This window comes from Pelobates fuscus, chromosome 8 (assembly GCF_036172605.1).
Source record: "Pelobates fuscus isolate aPelFus1 chromosome 8, aPelFus1.pri, whole genome shotgun sequence".
NCBI lineage: Eukaryota > Metazoa > Chordata > Amphibia > Anura > Pelobatidae > Pelobates > Pelobates fuscus.
Genome location: NC_086324.1, coordinates 5,143,450 through 5,164,041, shown reverse-complemented (window position 1 = coordinate 5,164,041; position 20,592 = coordinate 5,143,450). Strand labels below are relative to the sequence as shown.

The window sequence follows — 20,592 nt, the reverse complement described above, 5'->3', positions numbered from 1 at the left end:
CATTTATTGGAAGGGACATTACATCCTGTTACTATTTTGACGGATCACAAGAACTTGTCCTATATTGGAGAGGCCAAGCGTTTGTCCTCCAGGCAAGCTCGTTGGTCGTTATTCCTCACCCATTTCAATTACGTTCTCACTTATAGGCCTGGTTCGAAAAATTCTAAAGCCGATGCCCTATCTCGCCAATATGAACCTTCTGCTTCATCTGAACCGGTTCTGTCCTCTATTGTACCTAAATGCAATATTATTGCTAACACAAGTCTCAAAATCCATTCTCCGTTGCTTGCCCAGATCATGAATTCACAACATCTGGCACCTGGACAGACTCCTGAGGGAAGAAACTTTGTTCCTCCTGAACTCCAATTGGAGCTCTTACAGTGTTTCCACGAAAGTAAGGTGGCTGGTCATCCTGGCATTCGCAAGACTTATTCCCTGATCTCCAAGGATTTCTGGTGGCCTTCCTTACGAAAGGATATTAAGGAGTTCATCGGAGCTTGTGAGATTTGTACCAAGACTAAACAGCCTCACACATCGCCATGTGGTCTATTACACCCTTTGGACATTCCTGAGAAACCATGGTCCTGCTTGGCCATGGACTTTATTGTGGATTTGCCTCCTTCCAAGAGACAGACTGTTATTCTCACGGTGGTTGATAGATTTACTAAGATGGCTCATTTTGTGCCGTTACCTAAACTCCCGACTTCTCCTGAATTGGCGGAGATTTTCGCGAGAGAGGTTTTTCGCTTACATGGGATACCTTCTGAAATTGTTTCTGATAGAGGTTCTCAATTTGTCTCACGTTTCTGGAGATCCTTCTGTTCTCAATTAGGCATCAAATTGAACTTTTCCTCTGCCTATCACCCCCAGTCTAACGGGGCTGCTGAACGTACCAATCAAAAGATTGAACAATATCTGCGCTGCTTTGTTTTCGAACACCAGGATGATTGGGTCGGTTTGATTCCTTGGGCGGAGTTCGCACACAATAATCTCGTTTGTGATTCTACTCGTTCTAGCCCCTTCTTCATGAACTATGGCTTTCATCCTTCCATTTTTCCTTCGGTCTCTTCTTCCCAAGGAGTACCGTCGGTTGATGATCATGTCGCCAATCTGAAGAAGTTGTGGGATCAGACTCGTCAAATTCTCCTGCATAATTCTATGTTGTTCAAAAAACACGCTGATAAGCACAGAAGGGCGGCTCCAGTTTTTGTTCCTGGGGATAGAGTATGGTTGAGTACTAAGAACATTCGTTTAAAAGTTCCCTCTATGAAGTTTGCTCCTCGTTACATAGGTCCTTACAGGGTTCTGACTCGTATCAACCCGGTTGCGTATCGCCTAGCTCTGCCATCTGCCTTACGCATCCCCAACTCCTTCCATGTGTCTTTGCTGAAACCGCTAATTTGCAACAGATTTTCCTCTACGGTTTCCTCACCTCGTTCAGTTCAGGTGGAGGGTCAGGAGGAGTACGAGGTCAACTCCATTATCGATTCCCGAGTCTCCCGGGGGAAGCTACAATATCTAGTCAACTGGAAGGGATATGGTCCTGAGGAGAGGAGTTGGGTACCTCAGGAGGATGTTCATGCCCCTCGCCTCCGCAGGGCGTTTCACTCCCGCTTTCCATCTCGTCCCGGTTCCTTCCGCCCGGTGGGCGTTTCTGAGAGGGGGGGTACTGTCAGGGTACCTGAGGTCTCTACCTCTGAGAGAGGTAGAGACTTAGTCGTTCATCCGTCTAGACGAGCTGTTTCCCCCGTTCCTCGCGGTCCATCCAGTCACTTAAACGCTGGCCGCGAGGGATCCGCTTCCTTTTCTAACATGACGCTCAGTACGTGACGTCATGACGCCAATCCCGAGTGACCTGTCACTCAATTGTCCGATATCAAATCAGGACTTGTCGGAGGCGTGTCTACTCTCCGGAGTCAGGGTATTTAAGCTTGCTTCTCTCTTCAGCTCATTGCCCTGTCGTGGTTCTAGCTTGTCTAGTCACTCAGTGCTCTTGTATTCTAGTATTCTCTTTGGTTCTGACCCGGCTTGTTGTACTATTCTGCTTATCTCTGTTATCCCTCTGACCCGGCTTGTCTCTCGCTTACCTGTCTTCTCGTTCCCTCGACCTCGGCTTGTCTCTGACCATTCTCTATCATTCTCTGTACGTTAGTCCGGCCATTCTAAGGCCCGGTACACGTACCTTTCTACTGTTTGGACTCTGCGTGTTGGATCCCTGTCCCGATCCTGACAAGAACTTAACTAGCGGCCTTGCCGATATCCGACACTTTCGGGTTCATGGACCAATGACACAAGCCCTTCTCTGACACGGCTTCCTCACGCTACTTAGAGGAACCGTGCCAGATTCAAAGTGCTTGATTATTTTGAAGCTTCCCGTCTTCTGACCGGCTACAAACTATCACGCTAATCTACTGACTACGTGTACCGAACCTGAACTGTTTAAACCGCTGACCTCCATTTTCCTTACCTTGACTCGTATTACCTTTGAAATACTCTTGTTTAAACCCCCAACTTACGGCAAGTAAATATTGGACTATTCCTTTCTACTGGCACCTCAATGTCCTTCCGTGCCGTCTGAGTACTATGGAAAAGCCATCTCTGTAATTCATACATGAACTTATCCTCTCAGATTACTCCTCTGCATCCTCTCTGTATTACAATACAAGACGCTAATTCCTACTCGGGTTCCTTAAAGCTACAAGAACTCGTCTCAACAAACTACCTTCTTATTGTATTCCTAAATCTACAGGAACTCGTCTCAACGAACTACCTTCTTATTGTATTCCTTAAAGCTACAGGAACTCGTCTCAACGAACTACCTTCTTATTGTATTCCTAAAGCCACAGGAACTCGTCTCAATGAACTACCTTCTTATTGTATTCCTAAATCTACAGGAACTCGTCTCAACTAACTACCTTCTTATTGTATTCCTAAATCTACAGGAACTCGTCTCAACGAACTACCTTCTTATTGTATTCCTAAATCTACAGGAACTCGTCTCAATGAACTACCTTCTTATTGTATTCCTAAATCTACAGGAACTCGTCTCAACGAACTACCTTCTTATTGTATTCCTAAATCTACAGGAACTCGTCTCAATGAACTACCTTCTTATTGTATTCCTAAATCTACAGGAACTCGTCTCAACGAACTACCTTCTTATTGTATTCCTAAAGCCACAGGAACTCGTCTCAATGAACTACCTTCTTATTGTATTCCTAAAGCTACAGGAACTCGTCTCAATTAACTACCTTCTTATTGTATTCCTTAAAGCTACAGGAACTCGTCTCAACAAACTATGTTCTTTTTGTATTCCTAAAGCTACAGGAACTCGTTTCAACAAACTGCATTTTTATTGTATTCTTTAAAGCTACAGGAACTTGTCTCAACGAACTACTTTCTTATTGTATTCCTTAAAGCTACAGGAACTCGTCTCAACAAACTACCTTCTTATTGCATTCCTTAAAGCTACAGGAACTTGTCTCAACGAACTACCTTCTTATTGTATTCCTTAAAGCTACAGGAACTTGTCTCAACGAACTACCTTCTTATTGTATTCCTTAAAGCTACAGGAACTCGTCTCAACAAACTATCTTCATATTGCAATCCTTAAAGCTACAGGAACTCTCCTCAATAACTTATTCTGCATGTCGTGTTCCTTAAAGCTACATGAACTCTTCTCATCAAACTATCTCTATATTGTGTTCCTTAAGTCTACAGGAACCTCCCCATCGACCTATACTCTCATCACTTCCTCAAACACTATTCTGCAGTTGAGTTCCACTCCAAATCCATAGGAAGCATAACAGTCAATCAGTTCACTGAAAGCTGCAGATGAATAGGCACAAGGGACGATCCATGCCTGGAAGCAGGGTTGCAGTGTATGAGGTAGTGGGGACGATACCTGCCTGGAAGAAGAGCTGCAGCCTGGTTGGGTGGAAAAGCTCCACAAGGACCCCAGTCAAGTTTCGGCAACTGGGGCTGAAGTATTCCAGGGTCCTAGGAAGCGGACTGGGCGGAGGTACTCGGTCAGAGTACAGGAGCTCCGTCACAACACACTTAGGAAACAAAACAAGGCCCTTGCCACCACACTTGCTTGATATGGATTGCGAGACGTCTGGAGATCATTACACCCAGAGGACAGAGAAAACACCCACCACTCCAAAGTGCACATACTCATAGTACACATGCTGGAGAATAGATGGGTTCCTCATGCATGATTCCACCATGACCAGAGTGATGAACTGCGACAACACCCCTACAGGATGATCAGACCACACACCGGTTACCTTTACACTCACAAACACCTACTATTACAAATAAAGAAGCCAGTGGCGCCTCAATGAGAGCCTGCTCAAAGACCCACACTTCAGCACGCATCTAGAAACAGAATTTAAACAATACTTTGATACGAATGAAAACTCGGTCCAAAACCCACACACGCTTTGGATGGCACATATGGCAGAGGCAAGGGGCCCCTTGATTAGCAGAGCCTCTTACCTAAGGAAACAGGCAACATAAAATATTACACAGTGGAAAGCTGAACTCGACAAAATACACAAGGTTAATCGGTCCACACCCTCCGCAGACATAAAATCCAAAATAAACATCCTCCAAAATAAGATAAAGGAGACACAACTGATGAAATTCGGTTATATGCTGAACAGAATGAAAGCAACCACATATGTACAGGGTAATAAGGCGAGCAAACGAATGGCTCAGCAACTGAAAGATAGACAACAACAAACACAAATAGCACATATAAATAGAAAGGGCCAAAAACTATTACTGCAGCAACAAATCTGTACTGAATTTGCGGACTACTACAGCAGACTGTACAATCTTAAAGACGACCCAGACACTAAATGCCCAAAAGCATCAGGGATAAAGGACTATCTAGCGGATATCCCCTTACCGGAAACACAAAAGCAAAGATTAGCAGCCCTAATTACAGAGGAAGAAATAATAAAGGGTATGAAATTCCTGCCCAAAGGGTAAGCCCCTGGCCCTGACGGATACACAAACGCATACTACGCAAAATTCTCGCATGCAAGACATTCACCCATGCAACACAAACGGGTTCATTCCCAACTGAATTCCTCTCGGCCAGAGTAATCACACTCCCCAAATTGGACAAACCTCCCATTTCCTGCAAAAACATTTGGCCAATTTCGCTTCTAAATTCGGACGCCAAGCTATATGCCAAAATTCGAGCCACGTGGCTCAAAACCATTTTACCCTCCATATCATCAGATGACCAAGTGGGCTTTATACGGACAACAAGGTCTGGACAACACTAGAAAAGTGATCGACCTTTTAAACACAATACACAAAGACAAAAAACAGGGCCTGTTAATATTGCTAGAGGCGGAAAAAGTGTTCGACAGAATGTATTGGCAATTTTTAGAAGCAGTATTCAGCAAATTCGACTTCCCCCAAGACTTCATGACAGCTATCAAATCTGTATACAGCCACCCAAACGCATCAGTTATGACCTCGGGATTCCAGTCAGAGCCGTTTAGCATCACGAACAGTACACAACAGGAATGCCCCCTCTCTCCACTCCTGTATGTATTAGCATTAGAACCACTAGCAGAGTCAATTAGGAAAAATCCAAAGATACACGGCATACAGATAGGAGACAAAGAATGCAAACTCAACCTATTCGCCGACGATGTCCTACTGACTCTTTCCCAACCGTCCATCTCCCTTCCCCACCCACAGAGTGAAATACAACAATCCAGCACACACTCATATTACAAACTTAACATCACTAAGACCCAGGCGATGGGAGTAGGCATTGACGACCGTACGACAGAAAGACTTAAAACGGTCTTCCCCTTTGATTGGAGACAGGACCACCTGACCTTCCTTGGCATAAAACTAACTAAGTCCCCAGACTCCCTGTTTAGAGCAAACTATCTGAAGCTGCAAACAGAGATACACAATACACTGCAGAAATGTCCTGCGAATTCAGCCTGTGAGCTGAGGGTTTTATTTATAGGGGGTTTATAACTAGGAAGAGTTGTGTCCCTTGAATAACTGGCCAGATTCTAGGAGACTGTTTTATTCCCCATATCCATGGGCTGCTTTTGGGGCAGTCATACCTATTGATCTGGGAACGTTAACTATGTAATGCCAGTGGATTCAAAGATAAAGTGATATAAAACGTACTATGATCGGCTCACAAAAGGGCCTTGTGACGGACTGCCTGGCACCCCGACTGGGTGCCTCCGCCAATCGATCCTCATAGGGCTCAGCGAGGGTTCCAAGCACTCCACCAGACACCATCAGCACTGTAGTCCCCACTTACAGCGTTACAGCTTGACTGGGGTCTCGCCGTCCTCCACCCACCCTGGAACAAAGACCAGGATCCAGCTTCCAGTGGGCAGACCTCTCATACTCCAGAAAGCGTAGCAGGAACTGCTCTTATAAGAGCAAGTGATTATATTCCCAGGGGAGTATAGTGATATAGCAATCCCCAGGGTAGATACAGTTGTTCCCCCCCACATATGAGATGAGACTCATGTTGAGGGTAGGCAGGAACTGATTTATTGGTAGCCACACTTGGCCCTTTATGACAATCCCCATGCAACGTGTACTCCCACATGAACCTTGTTGGGAACTACAGTATAAAGTTACAGACCAATGATAACGGTGTTTAAACGTATGACACTCCCATATACAAACATACAATCCCTCCTCTCTGCCTGGGAGATAATTGAGTCAGATACTGTATTAACTCAATTATCTTCAGGCAGGAAAAAACACATATTTTATAAAACCCCAGAAGTACCCCTAAAACTCATGGAAATTCTATAAAAGTCATATCCAAAAATCACCCAGATCAGTTCAGGGGTTCGGGATTTCCATGGAGGTCTTATTTTAACCGACCGCACACAAAATTACTGTCCGAAAAGAGTTCCAGGATATCAGGCTGTGTGGTCGGTCTGCTTCAGGGATTCGAAGTAGCATATAAAATACCGAACATATAGCTTCGGGAGTAGTCTCAGTTTGTCTTTCGTTTGGGCGTTTATTCTTACCGAACACCGAGCCTCCTCTCTCCAATAAAATGTAATAATATGAGCCACCTATCTGAATGTTTGCCTACATCTAAGGTTAAAGTGACACGACAGTCACCAGAACAACTACAGCTTATTGAATTTGTTCTGGTGAGTAGAATCATTACATTCAGGCTTTTTGCTGTAAACACTGTCTTTTCAGAGAAAATGCAGTGTTTACATTACAGCCTAGTGATAACTTCACTGGGCACTCCTCAGATGGCTGTTAGAGATCCTTGTTTTTAATTTTGTGTTACATGTTTTTCTGAGTATGATATTAAGCCCCGTCTTGGGAGTGGATGTTGGTGAACGGGACACAGTAAAACTTTATCACCTTTTACGCTTCATTGTAGCGGTCATTTAATGAGATAATGCCAACTTGGCTGGGGCTCTTATAAAGGAAAGAGTCACCGGACTCCAAGCTAACAACAGCCGTACTGCCGCCATAATCAGACAGGACAGCCTTCTGGAAGTTCAGCACAAGGTTTTAAAACAAGGATAAGAATAACAATATTTCTGTTCACATAAATTAAAAGAAAACTGTGATTTCTAGGAGTGAAAAATATAAGCACTCCAAGCACCATAACCACTACTAAGCACAGCCAGGAGTGCCCTGCCCCCACCCCCCATGTAAGTAGTAGTAAATAGGAATCTGATTTATATGATACACATATTACCAAATTTAAAACAGTTCGAAGAGTGTGCGTAGTGGTTATAGTTACATAGCTGAAAAGAGACTTGCGTCCATCAGCCTTCCTCGCATTTGGTTTTTGCTGTTGATCCAAAAGAAGGCAAAAAAAACCCAGTCTGAAGCACTTCCAATTTTGAAACAAACTAGGAAAAAAATCCCTTCTTGACCCCAGAATGGCAGTCAGATTAATCCTGTTGCTGTTTAAAGGATCACTATAGTGTCAGGAAAACAAAGCGGTTTCCCTGACACTATAGTGCCCCGAGGGTGCCCCCCACCCTCAGGGTCCCCCTCCCTTGGCAATGAAAGGGTTAAAACCCCTTCAGCTACTTCCCTTAATCTAGCATCGGGCTCCCTCGGCGCTGGTGACCTCTCCTCCCCCACCGACGTCAGCTCCCTGTTTGACGTCACTGGAGCCGAATGAGCATTCGGGCCAAGTGCCGTGCGCTCATTCAAAGTGTCCATAGGAAAGCATTTTTCAATGCTTTCCTATGGACGCTGTGCGTGATGGAGGCGAAATGCTTCCCTTCAGCGTCGCAGATGCGCCTCTAGTGGCTGTCCGGAAGACAGCCACTAGAGGCTGGATTAACCCTGCTATGTAAATATAGCAGTTTCTCTGAAGCTGCTATGTTTGCATCTAAAGGGTTAAAACCTGAGGGATCTGGCACCCAGACCACTTCATTGAGCTGAAGTGGTCTGGGTGACTATAGTGTCCCTTTAAACATCTGTATGGGCTCTGATAAAACCACTTCTTCAGGCAGAGAATTCCACATCCTTATTATTCTGACTGTAAAAAACGTTCATTTGCCTTAGACGAAATCTCCTTTCTTCCAGTCTAAATGTGTGACCTCGTGTCCTATGTAAAGTCCGGTTTGTGAATAGATTTCCGGATAATGGTTTTTATTGGCCCCGGATATAATTGTATAATGTTATCATATCCCCTCTACGGGACTGTTATTCCAAAATAAAGAGATTTATGGTTTCTGAGTGCCCTGTCTCTCCCCAATGTAAGGAATGGAGTTCTTACCTGGGGTCTGCTTGGCGCTGATTCCTGCTACTCCCCTTCTGATACTGAGAGTGAAGAGCGCCTGTTAGATCTTGTGAGGTAAGTACAGGACCTGCTCATTGGCTGATGTTCTCAGCCAATCACAGAGCTTAGAGCATTAAGCAGCACCTGGTGGATCCTGGGTGAGAAGTCATAGATTTGACTGAGATTGGGGGAAGCCAGGGCACTCCTTGCACCATAACCACTACTGCATGCGCTCGCGCTGATAGAATAGTCCTTTAAAGTAAAGTACATTCTACATGTTGGGAAAGATAAAATAGCTCCTGATTTGAGAATTTTTCTGAATAAAATGTTGGATATTTTATTTACGGTGACTTTACGTACATGCCTATGATGCTATTCGTATGAATGCCATAAATTGATGCAACACATAAAATAATAATTACTCCAGAGTCTTTTATCAAATCTTTATTGCGCTGACTAGAACGTCAGATTTAAATCCACAAAACAGTATAAAAATAATCCAATCTCTACAAATGGACATTTTATTTCAGAAGATCCCATGATGAGAATCAAAATTTCATCAAATATTAACCCTTTCACAGGTGAGCAGGGGAAGCAACAATGGCAAAAAAAAATCTGTCCGGATTGCAGTGCAGCACTGAAGGGGTTAAGACAGTGTATAGACTTGGTCACATGAACACAGACAGGGGGAATAGATTTAAAGGTGCAGTCCCACTTACTGCAATTAGACTGTGCATAGTGATATTCTAAACCTGCAGCGTATAAAATGTGTATAATTGTAGATATAATAGATATATAAATATATATAAAATAAATGAAGCTTCTTGTGGCAGGCAGCAATTTTCAGTAGTGTTAATAAATACATCGATCATCTATAATTGGAGGGGGTTGAGCAAATGGAACTGCACCTTAAACAATAAGAATGATTAATTAACCCCAAAAGAACACTGCCATCCCAGGAGGTTGCTAATAAAGCGATGTAATCACAGGTCTTTAAAGGGACACTGTAGGATCCAGATCACTTCATCTCATTTAGAGAAACTGCAATGTTTCAATTAAGGTTTGAGACTGCACCTAGTGGCTGTCTACCAAGCACTAGAGGCGCTTCCTGGCGTTAGACTCTGTGAAACGCCACTGGACGTCCTCACACTTTGCGTTAGGATGTGTAACAAAACGTAGACAATGCGCATTGCCTAGCAAACCGCATAGGAAAGCACTGATTCACTGATTCTCTACGGGAAAGGCCTAATGTACCATTAAAGCCCGCTGTACATGGGCATTAGGCCCCCCCCTCCCACCCGCCAATTGCAGACGTCAGAGGAGGTGAGTGTTAAAAGGCTTTTTTTATCGCTTTCCAACACTGTTAAGTGCATTGCAGCAATGACAGAGTTAATCCCCGTTCCTCCTATCCTTTGTGAGATACATGAACAAACTGCTACTCCCACTATTCTTACACTCAGGATAACTCCTGGGAACGGACTTAAACTCCACATAGTAACATTGAAACAAAACATCACAATCAGGAAATCGGATACAGTTCACTAAAATTAAAATTGCTGGGATTTCAAACTGAATTTCATGTTTAACGCCAAAATAGCGTATTTTAGAAGAAATTCTCCAAGTCAACTTGTAGTAGATACCAGGAATGGCCATCCAGTGGGAGCAGTAACAGTGATATAGAAAGGGTAGTAGATACCTGGAATAGCCTTCCAGTGGAAGCAGTGACATAGAAAGGGTAGTAGATACCGGGAACAGCCTTCCAGTGGGAGCGGTAACAGTGATATAGAAAGGGTAGTAGATACCAGGAATAACCTTCCAGTGGGAGCAGTGACATAGAAAGGGTAGTAGATACCAGGAATAGCCTTCCAGTGGCAGCGGTAACAGTGATATAGAAAGGGTAGTAGATACCAGGAATAGCCATCCAGTGGGAGCAGTAACAGTGATATAGAAAGGGTAGTAGATACCAGGAATAGCCATCCAGTGGGAGCAGTAACAGTGATATAGAAAGGGGAGTAGATACCGGGAACAGCCTTTCAGTGGGAGCAGTAACTGTGATATAGAAAGGGTAGTAGATACCTGGAATAGCCTTCCAGTGGGAGCAGTGACATAGAAAGGGTAGTAGATACCGGGAACAGCCTTCCAGTCGGAGCGGTAACAGTGATATAGAAAGGGTAGTAGATACCAGGAATAACCTTCCAGTGGGAGCAGTGACATAGAAAGGGTAGTAGATACCAGGAATAGCCTTCCAGTGGCAGCGGTAACAGTGATATAGAAAGGGTAGTAGATACCAGGAATAGCCATCCAGTGGGAGCAGTAACAGTGATATAGAAAGGGTAGTAGATACCTGGTATAGCCTCCAGTGGGAGCAGTAACAGTGATATAGAAAGGGTAGTAGATACCTGGAATAGCCGTCCAGTGGGAGCAGTAACAGTGATATAGAAAGGGTAGTAGATACCTGGAATAGCCTTCCAGTGGGAGCAGTAACAGTGATATAGAAAGGGTAGTAGATACCTGGAATAGCCTTCCAGTGGGAGCAGTAACAGTGATATAGAAAGGGTAGTAGATACCTGGAATAACCTTCCAGTGGGAGCAGTAACAGTGATATAGAAAGGGTAGTAGATACCGGGAATAGCCTTCCAGTGGGAGCAGTAACAGTGATATAGAAAGGGTAGTAGATACCTGGAACAGCCTTCCAGTGGGAGCAGTAAGAGTGATATAGAAAGGGTAGTAGATACCTGGAATAGCCTTCCAGTGGGAGCAGTAACAGTGATATAGAAAGGGTAGTAGATACCGGGAATAGCCTTCCAGTGGGAGCAGTAACAGTGATATAGAAAGGGTAGTAGATACCTGGAATAGCCTTCCAGTGGGAGCAGTAACAGTGATATAGAAAGGGTAGTAGATACTAGGAATAACCTTCCAGTGGAAGCAGTGACATAGAAAGGGTAGTAGATACCAGGAATAGCCTTCCAGTGGCAGCGGTAACAGTGATATAGAAAGGGTAGTAGATACCTGGAATAGCCTTCCAGTGGGAGCAGTAACAGTGATATAGAAAGGGTAGTAGATACCTGGAATAGCCTTCCAGTGGGAGAAGTAACAGTGATATAGAAAGGGTAGTAGATACCTGGAATAGCCTTCCAGTGGGAGCAGTAACAGTGATATAGAAAGGGTAGTAGATACCTGGAATAGCCTTCCAGTGGAAGCAGTAACAGTGATATAGAAAGGGTAGTAGATACCTGGAATAGCCTTCCAGTGGGAGCAGTAACAGTGATATAGAAAGGGTAGTAGATACCAGGAATAGCCTTCCAGTGGGAGCAGTAACAGTGATATAGAAAGGGTAGTAGATACCTGGAATAGCCTTCCAGTGGGAGCAGTAACAGTGATATAGAAAGGGTAGTAGATACCTGGAATAGCCTTCCAGTGGGAGCAGTAACAGTGATATAGAAAGGGTAGTAGATACCTGGAATAGCCTTCCAGTGGGAGCAGTAACAGTGATATAGAAAGGGTAGTAAATACCTGGAATAGCCTTCCAGTGGGAGCAGTGACATAGAAAGGGTAGTAGATACCGGGAACAGCCTTCCAGTGGCAGCGGTAACAGTGATATAGAAAGGGTAGTAGATACCAGGAATAACCTTCCAGTGGGAGCAGTGACATAGAAAGGGTAGTAGATACCAGGAATAGCCATCCAGTGGCAGCGGTAACAGTGATATAGAAAGGGTAGTAGATACCTGGAATAGCCTTCCAGTGGGAGCAGTAACAGTGATATAGAAAGGGTAGTAGATACCTGGAATAACCTTCCAGTGGGAGCAGTAACAGTGATATAGAAAGGGTAGTAGATACCGGGAATAGACTTCCAGTGGGAGCAGTAACAGTGATATAGAAAGGGTAGTAGATACCTGGAACAGCCTTCCAGTGAGAGCAGTAAGAGTGATATAGAAAGGGTAGTAGATACCTGGAATAGCCTTCCAGTGGGAGCAGTGACATAGAAAGGGTAGTAGATACCAGGAATAGCCTTCCAGTGGGAGCAGTAACAGTGATATAGAAAGGGTAGTAGATACATGGAATAGCCTTCCAGTGGGAGCAGTAACAGTGATATAGAAAGGGTAGTAGATACCTGGAATAGCCTTCCAGTGGGAGCAGTAACAGTGATATAGAAAGGGTAGTAGATACCTGGAATAGCCTTCCAGTGGGAGCAGTAACAGTGATATAGAAAGGGTAGTAGATACCTGGAATAGCCTTCCAGTGGGAGCAGTAACAGTGATATAGAAAGGGTAGTAGATACCTGGAATAGCCTTCCAGTGGGAGCAGTAACAGTGATATAGAAAGGGTAGTAGATACCTGGAATAGCCTTCCAGTGGGAGCAGTAACAGTGATATAGAAAGGGTAGTAGATACCTGGAATAACCTTCCAGTGGGAGCAGTAACAGTGATATAGAAAGGGTAGTAGATACCGGGAATAGCCTTCCAGTGGGAGCAGTAACAGTGATATAGAAAGGGTAGTAGATACCTGGAACAGCCTTCCAGTGAGAGCAGTAAGAGTGATATAGAAAGGGTAGTAGATACCTGGAATAGCCTTCCAGTGGGAGCAGTAACAGTGATATAGAAAGGGTAGTAGATACCGGGAATAGCCTTCCAGTGGGAGCAGTAACAGTGATATAGAAAGGGTAGTAGATACCTGGAATAGCCTTCCAGTGGGAGCAGTAACAGTGATATAGAAAGGGTAGTAGATACCTGGAATAGCCTTCCAGTGGGAGCAGTAACAGTGAAATAGAAAGGGTAGTAGATACCTGGAATAGCCTTCCAGTGGGAGCAGTAACAGTGATATAGAAAGGGTAGTAGATACCTGGAATAACCTTCCAGTGGGAGCAGTAACAGTGATATAGAAAGGGTAGTAGATACCGGGAATAGCCTTCCAGTGGGAGCAGTAACAGTGATATAGAAAGGGTAGTAGATACCTGGAATAGCCTTCCAGTGGGAGCAGTAACAGTGATATAGAAAGGGTAGTAGATACCTGGAATAACCTTCCAGTGGGAGCAGTAACAGTGATATAGAAAGGGTAGTAGATACCGGGAATAGCCTTCCAGTGGGAGCAGTAACAGTGATATAGAAAGGGTAGTAGATACCTGGAACAGCCTTCCAGTGGGAGCAGTAAGAGTGATATAGAAAGGGTAGTAGATACCTGGAATAGCCTTCCAGTGGGAGCAGTAACAGTGATATAGAAAGGGTAGTAGATACCTGGAACAGCCTTCCAGTGGGAGCAGTAAGAGTGATATAGAAAGGGTAGTAGATACCTGGAATAGCCTTCCAGTGGGAGCAGTAACAGTGATATAGAAAGGGTAGTAGATACCTGGAATAGCCATCCAGTGTGAGCAGTAACAGTGATATAGAAAGGGTAGTAAGATACCTGGAATAGCCATCCAGTGGGAGCAGTAACAGTGATATAGAAAGGGTAGTAGATACCTGGAATAGCCGTCCAGTGGGAGCAGTAACAGTGATATAGAAAGGGTAGTAGATACCTGGAATAGCCTTCCAGTGGGAGCAGTAACAGTGATATAGAAAGGGTAGTAGATACCTGGAATAGCCTTCCAGTGGGAGCAGTAACCGTGATATAGAAAGGGTAGTAGATACCTGGAATAGCCTTCAAGTGGGAGCAGTAACAGTGATATAGAAAGGGTAGTAGATACCTGGAATAGCCTTCCAGTGGGAGCAGTAACAGTGATATAGAAAGGGTAGTAGATACCGGGAATAGCCTCCCAGTGGGAGCAGTAACAGTGATATAGAAAGGGTAGTAGATACCTGGAATAGCCTTCCAGTGGGAGCAGTAACAGTGATATAGAAAGGGTAGTAGATACCTGGAATAGCCTTCAAGTGGGAGCAGTAACAGTGATATAGAAAGGGTAGTAGATACCTGGAATAGCCTTCCAGTGGGAGCAGTAACAGTGATATAGAAAGGGTAGTAGATACCTGGAATAGCCTTCAAGTGGGAGCAGTAACAGTGATATAGAAAGGGTAGTAGATACCTGGAATAGCCATCCAGTGGGAGCAGTGACATAGAAAGGGTAGTAGATACCAGGAACAGCCTTCCAGTGGGAGCAGTAACAGTGATATAGAAAGGGTAGTAGATACTAGGAATAGTCTTCAAGTGGGAGCAGTAACAGTGATATAGAAAGGGTGGTAGATACCTGGAATAGCCTTCCAGTGGGAGCAGTAACAGTGAAGAGAAAGGGTAGTAGATATCTGGAATAGCCTTCCAGTGGAAGCAGTAACAGTGATATAGAAAAGGTAGTAGATACCAGGAATAGCCTTCCAGTGGGAGCAGTAACAGTGATATAGAAAGGGTAGTAGATACCTGGTATAGCCTTCCAGTGGGAGTGGTAACAGTGATATAGAAAGGGTAGTAGATACCTGGAATAGCCTTCCAGTGGGAGCGGTAACAGTGATATAGAAAGAGTAGTAGATACCTGGTATAGCCTTCCAGTGGGAGTGGTAACAGTGATATAGAAAGGGTAGTAGATACCTGGAATAGCCTTCCAGTGGGAGCGGTAACAGTGATATAGAAAGGGTAGTAGATACCTGGAATAGCCTTCCAGTGGCAGCGGTAACAGTGATATAGAAAGGGTAGTAGATACCAGGAATAGCCTTCCAGTGGGAGCAGTAACAGTGATATAGAAAGGGTAGTAGATACCAGGAATAGCCTTCCAGTGGGAGCAGTAACAGTGATATAGAAAGGGTAGTAGATACCTGGAATAGCCTTCCAGTGGGAGCAGTAACTGTGATATAGAAAGGGTAGTAGATACCAGGAATAGCCTTCCAGTGGGAGCAGTAACAGTGATATAGAAAGGGTAGTAGATACCTGGAATAGCCTTCCAGTGGGAGCAGTAACAGTGATAGAGAAAGGGTAGTAGATACCTGGAATAGCCTTCCAGTGGGAGCAGTAACAGTGATAGAGAAAGGGTAGTATACAACTGGAATAGCCTTCCAGCGGGAGCAGCTAACAGTGATATAGAAAGGGTAGTAGATACCTGGGATAGCCTTCCAGTGGGAGCAGTAACAGTGATATAGAAAGGGTAGTAGATATCAGGAATAGCCATCCAGTGGGAGCAGTAACAGTGATATAGAAAGGGTAGTAGATATCTGGAATAGCCTTCCAGTGGGAGCAGTAACAGTGATATAGAAAGGGTAGTAGATACCTGGGATAGCCTTCCAGTGGGAGCAGTAACAGTGATATAGAAAGGGTAGTAGATACCTGGAATAGCCTTCAAGTGGGAGCAGTAACAGTGATATAGAAAGGGTAGTAGATACCTGGAATAGCCATCCAGTGGGAGCAGTAACAGTGATCTAGAAAGGGTAGTAGACACCTGGAATAGCCTTCCAGTGGGAGCAGTAACAGTGATATAGAAAGGGTAGCAGATACCTGGAATAGCCTTCCAGTGGGAGCAGTAACAGTAATAGAGAAAGGGTAGTAGACACCTGGAATAGCCTTCCAGTGGGAGCAGTAACAGTGATATAGAAAGGGTAGTGGATACCTGGAATAGCCTTCAAGTGGGAGCAGTAACAGTGATATAGAAAGGGTAGTAGATACCTGGAATAGCCATCCAGTGGGAGCAGTAACAGTGATCTAGAAAGGGTAGTAGATACCTGGAATAGCCTCCCAGTGGGAGCAATAACAGCGATATAGAAAGGGTAGTAGATACCTGGAATAGCCTTCCAGTGGGAGCAGTAACAGTGATATAGAAAGGGTAGTAGATACCGGGAATAGCCTTCCAGTGGGAGCGGTAACAGTGATATAGAAAGGGTAGTAGATACCTGGTATAGCCTCCCAGTGGGAGTGGTAACAGTGATATAGAAAGGGTAGTAGATACCTGGAATAGCCTTCCAGTGGGAGCGGTAACAGTGATATAGAAAGGGTAGTAGATACCTGGAATAGCCTTCCAGTGGCAGCGGTAACAGTGATATAGAAAGGGTAGTAGATACCTGGAATAGACTTCCAGTGGGAGCAGTAACAGTGATATAGAAAGGGTAGTAGATACCTGGAATAGCCTTCCAGTGGGAGCAGTAACAGTGATATAGAAAGGGTAGTAGATACCTGGAATAGCCTCCCAGTGGGAGCAGTAACAGTGATATAGAAAGGGTAGTAGATACCAGGAATAGCCTTCCAGTGGGAGCAGTAACAGTGATATAGAAAGGGTAGTAGATACCTGGAATAGCCTTCCAGTGGGAGCAGTAACAGTGATAGAGAAAGGGTAGTAGATACCTGGAATAGCCTTCCAGTGGGAGCAGTAACAGTGATAGAGAAAGGGTAGTATACAACTGGAATAGCCTTCCAGCGGGAGCAGCTAACAGTGATATAGAAAGGGTAGTAGATACCTGGGATAGCCTTCCAGTGGGAGCAGTAACAGTGATATAGAAAGGGTAGTAGATATCAGGAATAGCCATCCAGTGGGAGCAGTAACAGTGATATAGAAAGGGTAGTAGATATCTGGAATAGCCTTCCAGTGGGAGCAGTAACAGTGATATAGAAAGGGTAGTAGATACCTGGGATAGCCTTCCAGTGGGAGCAGTAACAGTGATATAGAAAGGGTAGTAGATACCTGGAATAGCCATCCAGTGGGAGCAGTAACAGTGATCTAGAAAGGGTAGTAGACACCTGGAATAGCCTTCCAGTGGGAGCAGTAACAGTGATATAGAAAGTGTAGTAGATACCTGGAATAGCCTTCCAGTGGGAGCGGTAACAGTGATATAGAAAGGGTAGCAGATACCTGGAATAGCCTTCCAGTGGGAGCAGTAACAGTAATAGAGAAAGGGTAGTAGACACCTGGAATAGCCTTCCAGTGGGAGCAGTAACAGTGATATAGAAAGGGTAGTGGATACCTGGAATAGCCTTCAAGTGGGAGCAGTAACAGTGATATAGAAAGGGTAGTAGATACCTGGAATAGCCATCCAGTGGGAGCAGTAACAGTGATCTAGAAAGGGTAGTAGATACCTGGAATAGCCTCCCAGTGGGAGCAATAACAGCGATATAGAAAGGGTAGTAGATACCTGGAATAGCCTCCCAGTGGGAGTGGTAACAGTGATATAGAAAGGGTAGTAGATACCTGGAATAGCCTTCCAGTGGGAGCGGTAACAGTGATATAGAAAGGGTAGTAGATACCTGGAATAGCCTTCCAGTGGCAGCGGTAACAGTGATATAGAAAGGGTAGTAGATACCTGGAATAGACTTCCAGTGGGAGCAGTAACAGTGATATAGAAAGGGTAGTAGATACCTGGAATAGCCTTCCAGTGGGAGCAGTAACAGTGATATAGAAAGGGTAGTAGATACCTGGAATAGCCTCCCAGTGGAAGCAGTAACTGTGATATAGAAAGGGTAGTAGATACCTGGAATAGCCTTCCAGTGGGAGCAGTAACAGTGATATAGAAAGGGTAGTAGATACCTGGAATAGCCTCCCAGTGGGAGCAGTAACAGTGATATAGAAAGGGTAGTAGATACCTGGAATAGCCTCCCAGTGGGAGCAGTAACAGTGATATAGAAAGGGTAGTAGATACCTGGAATCGCCTTCCAGTAAAAGACTAACAGACCAATACCTGGAATAGGCTCCGGTGAGATTGATGGGATTAGAAGGCATGTTTGTGAATAGAAGATCCTAGATACCTTTACATGGTGCGTTTTTGATGTTGGATCAATAATAAACGTGTGTGTAACATTGTAGCGTGCCGATTGAATACGATGCGCATGGCAACATTCCTGTATAAAGATTATACATAACACTGTGTGCGCGCTCGGTTACTCTGGATGTTAATTACATTAATTTGCACAGATATCAGGAACGCACAATGTGCAGGAATTTCCGTGATTGCGCACATTGAGCTGAAGAAAGTCAATGGTTTATGAGGAGATACTGATAGAAGGTTCCGGATCTGAGCCTGTTTATCACGGATACACCAGACAAAGGTCGGCGTGGGCTAAAGGAACGCTGTGATAAGCTGCGCTGCTCAGATACCAGACACACCCAACCTTAGCAGCTTTCCCTCCAAATCGGGATTCAAAGAACAGAAAGGAGTGAAATACAGCAGAAAGGGTGCTTGCGTGGCCCTTGCGTGGTGTAACAGTCGCTAGTGCAGGGAAGACTTCAAATTTGAAACTTTTCTGTTTGTGACCCATAAGTAGTGATCACCATGGAAACAAATGGAATATTACTGCATTTTCTCCAGGTTTCCATGGTGAAGGCCCTCTGTCTGTTTGTGACACTTTGTATCTCAGTGCAACAAAATAAATAGCGAGTCTGTGCTTTCTAATGTAACGATGTCGCCAGTCTCAATAATGGGTTGGCTAGCCCCGGTATGGGATGGCTAGTCCTTGTACCGGTTGGCTAGCCCCGGTGTGGGATGGCTAGTCCTTGTACCGGTTGGCTAGCCCCGGTATGGGATGGCTAGTCCTTGTACCGGTTGGCTAGCCCCGGTATGGGATGGCTAGTCCTTGTACCAGTTGGCTAGCCCCGGTATGGGATGGCTAGTCCTTGTACCGGTTGGCTAGCCCCGGTATGGGATGGCTAGTCTTTGTACCGGTTGGCTAGCCCTGGTGTGCGATAGGCAGTCCTTTTACACGTTGGCTAGTAAGCAAAATCTGCAACGATTGTATCCAGAATCTCCCCAGCTCTGACACAGTGTCCGAATCGGATTGTTTTCTAAACACACGCCTTGAGTTACCCGTGGTAATGAGCTAGTAGCTGTGGTTCCACTACACATCCGTCGTTTGAGGACACAGCACATCGAGTGAAGGATGGAGAATCTGCCTTGTGAGTTTGTTGACGTCTTTGGGCACAAAGCTACTCTACATCTGGAGCTAAAAGTAGTCTCGCCTCCTATTATCCTCGTTAATAAACGAAGGGTTGAACTGTCCGGGATAAATACAGGAGTGGCGCGATCCAGGTATCCCTGTGTAGGCGTAAAGACCGTTTCTTTCAAGCTCTGAATTCCGTAAACCCGGCTGAAATCAGAAAAAAAACTATTACTTTTTTTGCATTTTTCAAAAATTATTCACAACGATTATTTTAGATTTTCAGAATTACAGAATCCAAGGCATGATGTCAGGAGGGATGCTGGGAAATTGCGGTGAATTCAAAATACACATCACACAATACAGTCAGGGTTATTCCCGACAGTGAGAATTACAGGGAATTTTAAACTTAAAGCCACTATAGTCAAACTAACAACAGAATGCACTTGGAGAGGGTTTCTAATTCTGTTTAGTAAATAGTCCTATGTGAGTTTTACTGCGGAACACACAGCCACACAATGGACCAAGCGAACCAACCAATTGGAGTGAATTGAAAACGCGAGGATGTCATTTTGGGTTAATTAGATTTTTTTTCGGTGATTAAATCCCTGCAAAGTGTTGCTGCACATTGCAATGAAATCCCTGTAGACCCTATGGATTCCTTATTTGCAGCTCTGTCCCACCTTTCTGGACCCTGGCGGCCTTGTACAGCCCTCCACTAAACAGGCCGGTGAGGGTCTTAGCAAAGAAAGACAATGGGAGCCATGTATATAACTGCTCTTGCTCTCAGTAACTGCGCCATTTATTACACTGGGGACGATTGCTTTCCATTATTTCTGTAATATGCCAAATTAATCAATGTTTCTGCCCCTTTTTATTCCTCTTTGAGACAGTTTGCTCCTTTTTGTCTGACTATTTTACCACAGATTACATTCACAAAGTAAGAAAAAAAGCCATATTTGCATTAAACCTTAAGAAAGAGCACTAAAGCGGCTTATTTGTCAGAGAAAAACGTCAAAATATGTTGGGAAAAAATGTCGTAG

The 20,592-nt window shown here is 44.5% G+C and overlaps 1 protein-coding gene across 1 annotated transcript in view; it reads right to left on the bottom strand.

The window, feature by feature from the left end:
• Nucleotides 1-18,186: 18,186 nt before the first annotated feature.
• Nucleotides 18,187-20,592, bottom strand: part of HEG1 (heart development protein with EGF like domains 1) — a 66,093-nt gene continuing 63,687 nt past the window's right edge. Inside the window, exon 13 of the mRNA XM_063428714.1 lies at nt 18,187-19,759. Coding sequence (XP_063284784.1) covers nt 19,616-19,759 — 144 coding nt within the window. The 3' untranslated portion in view covers nt 18,187-19,615. The remainder of the gene's footprint in view (nt 19,760-20,592) is intronic.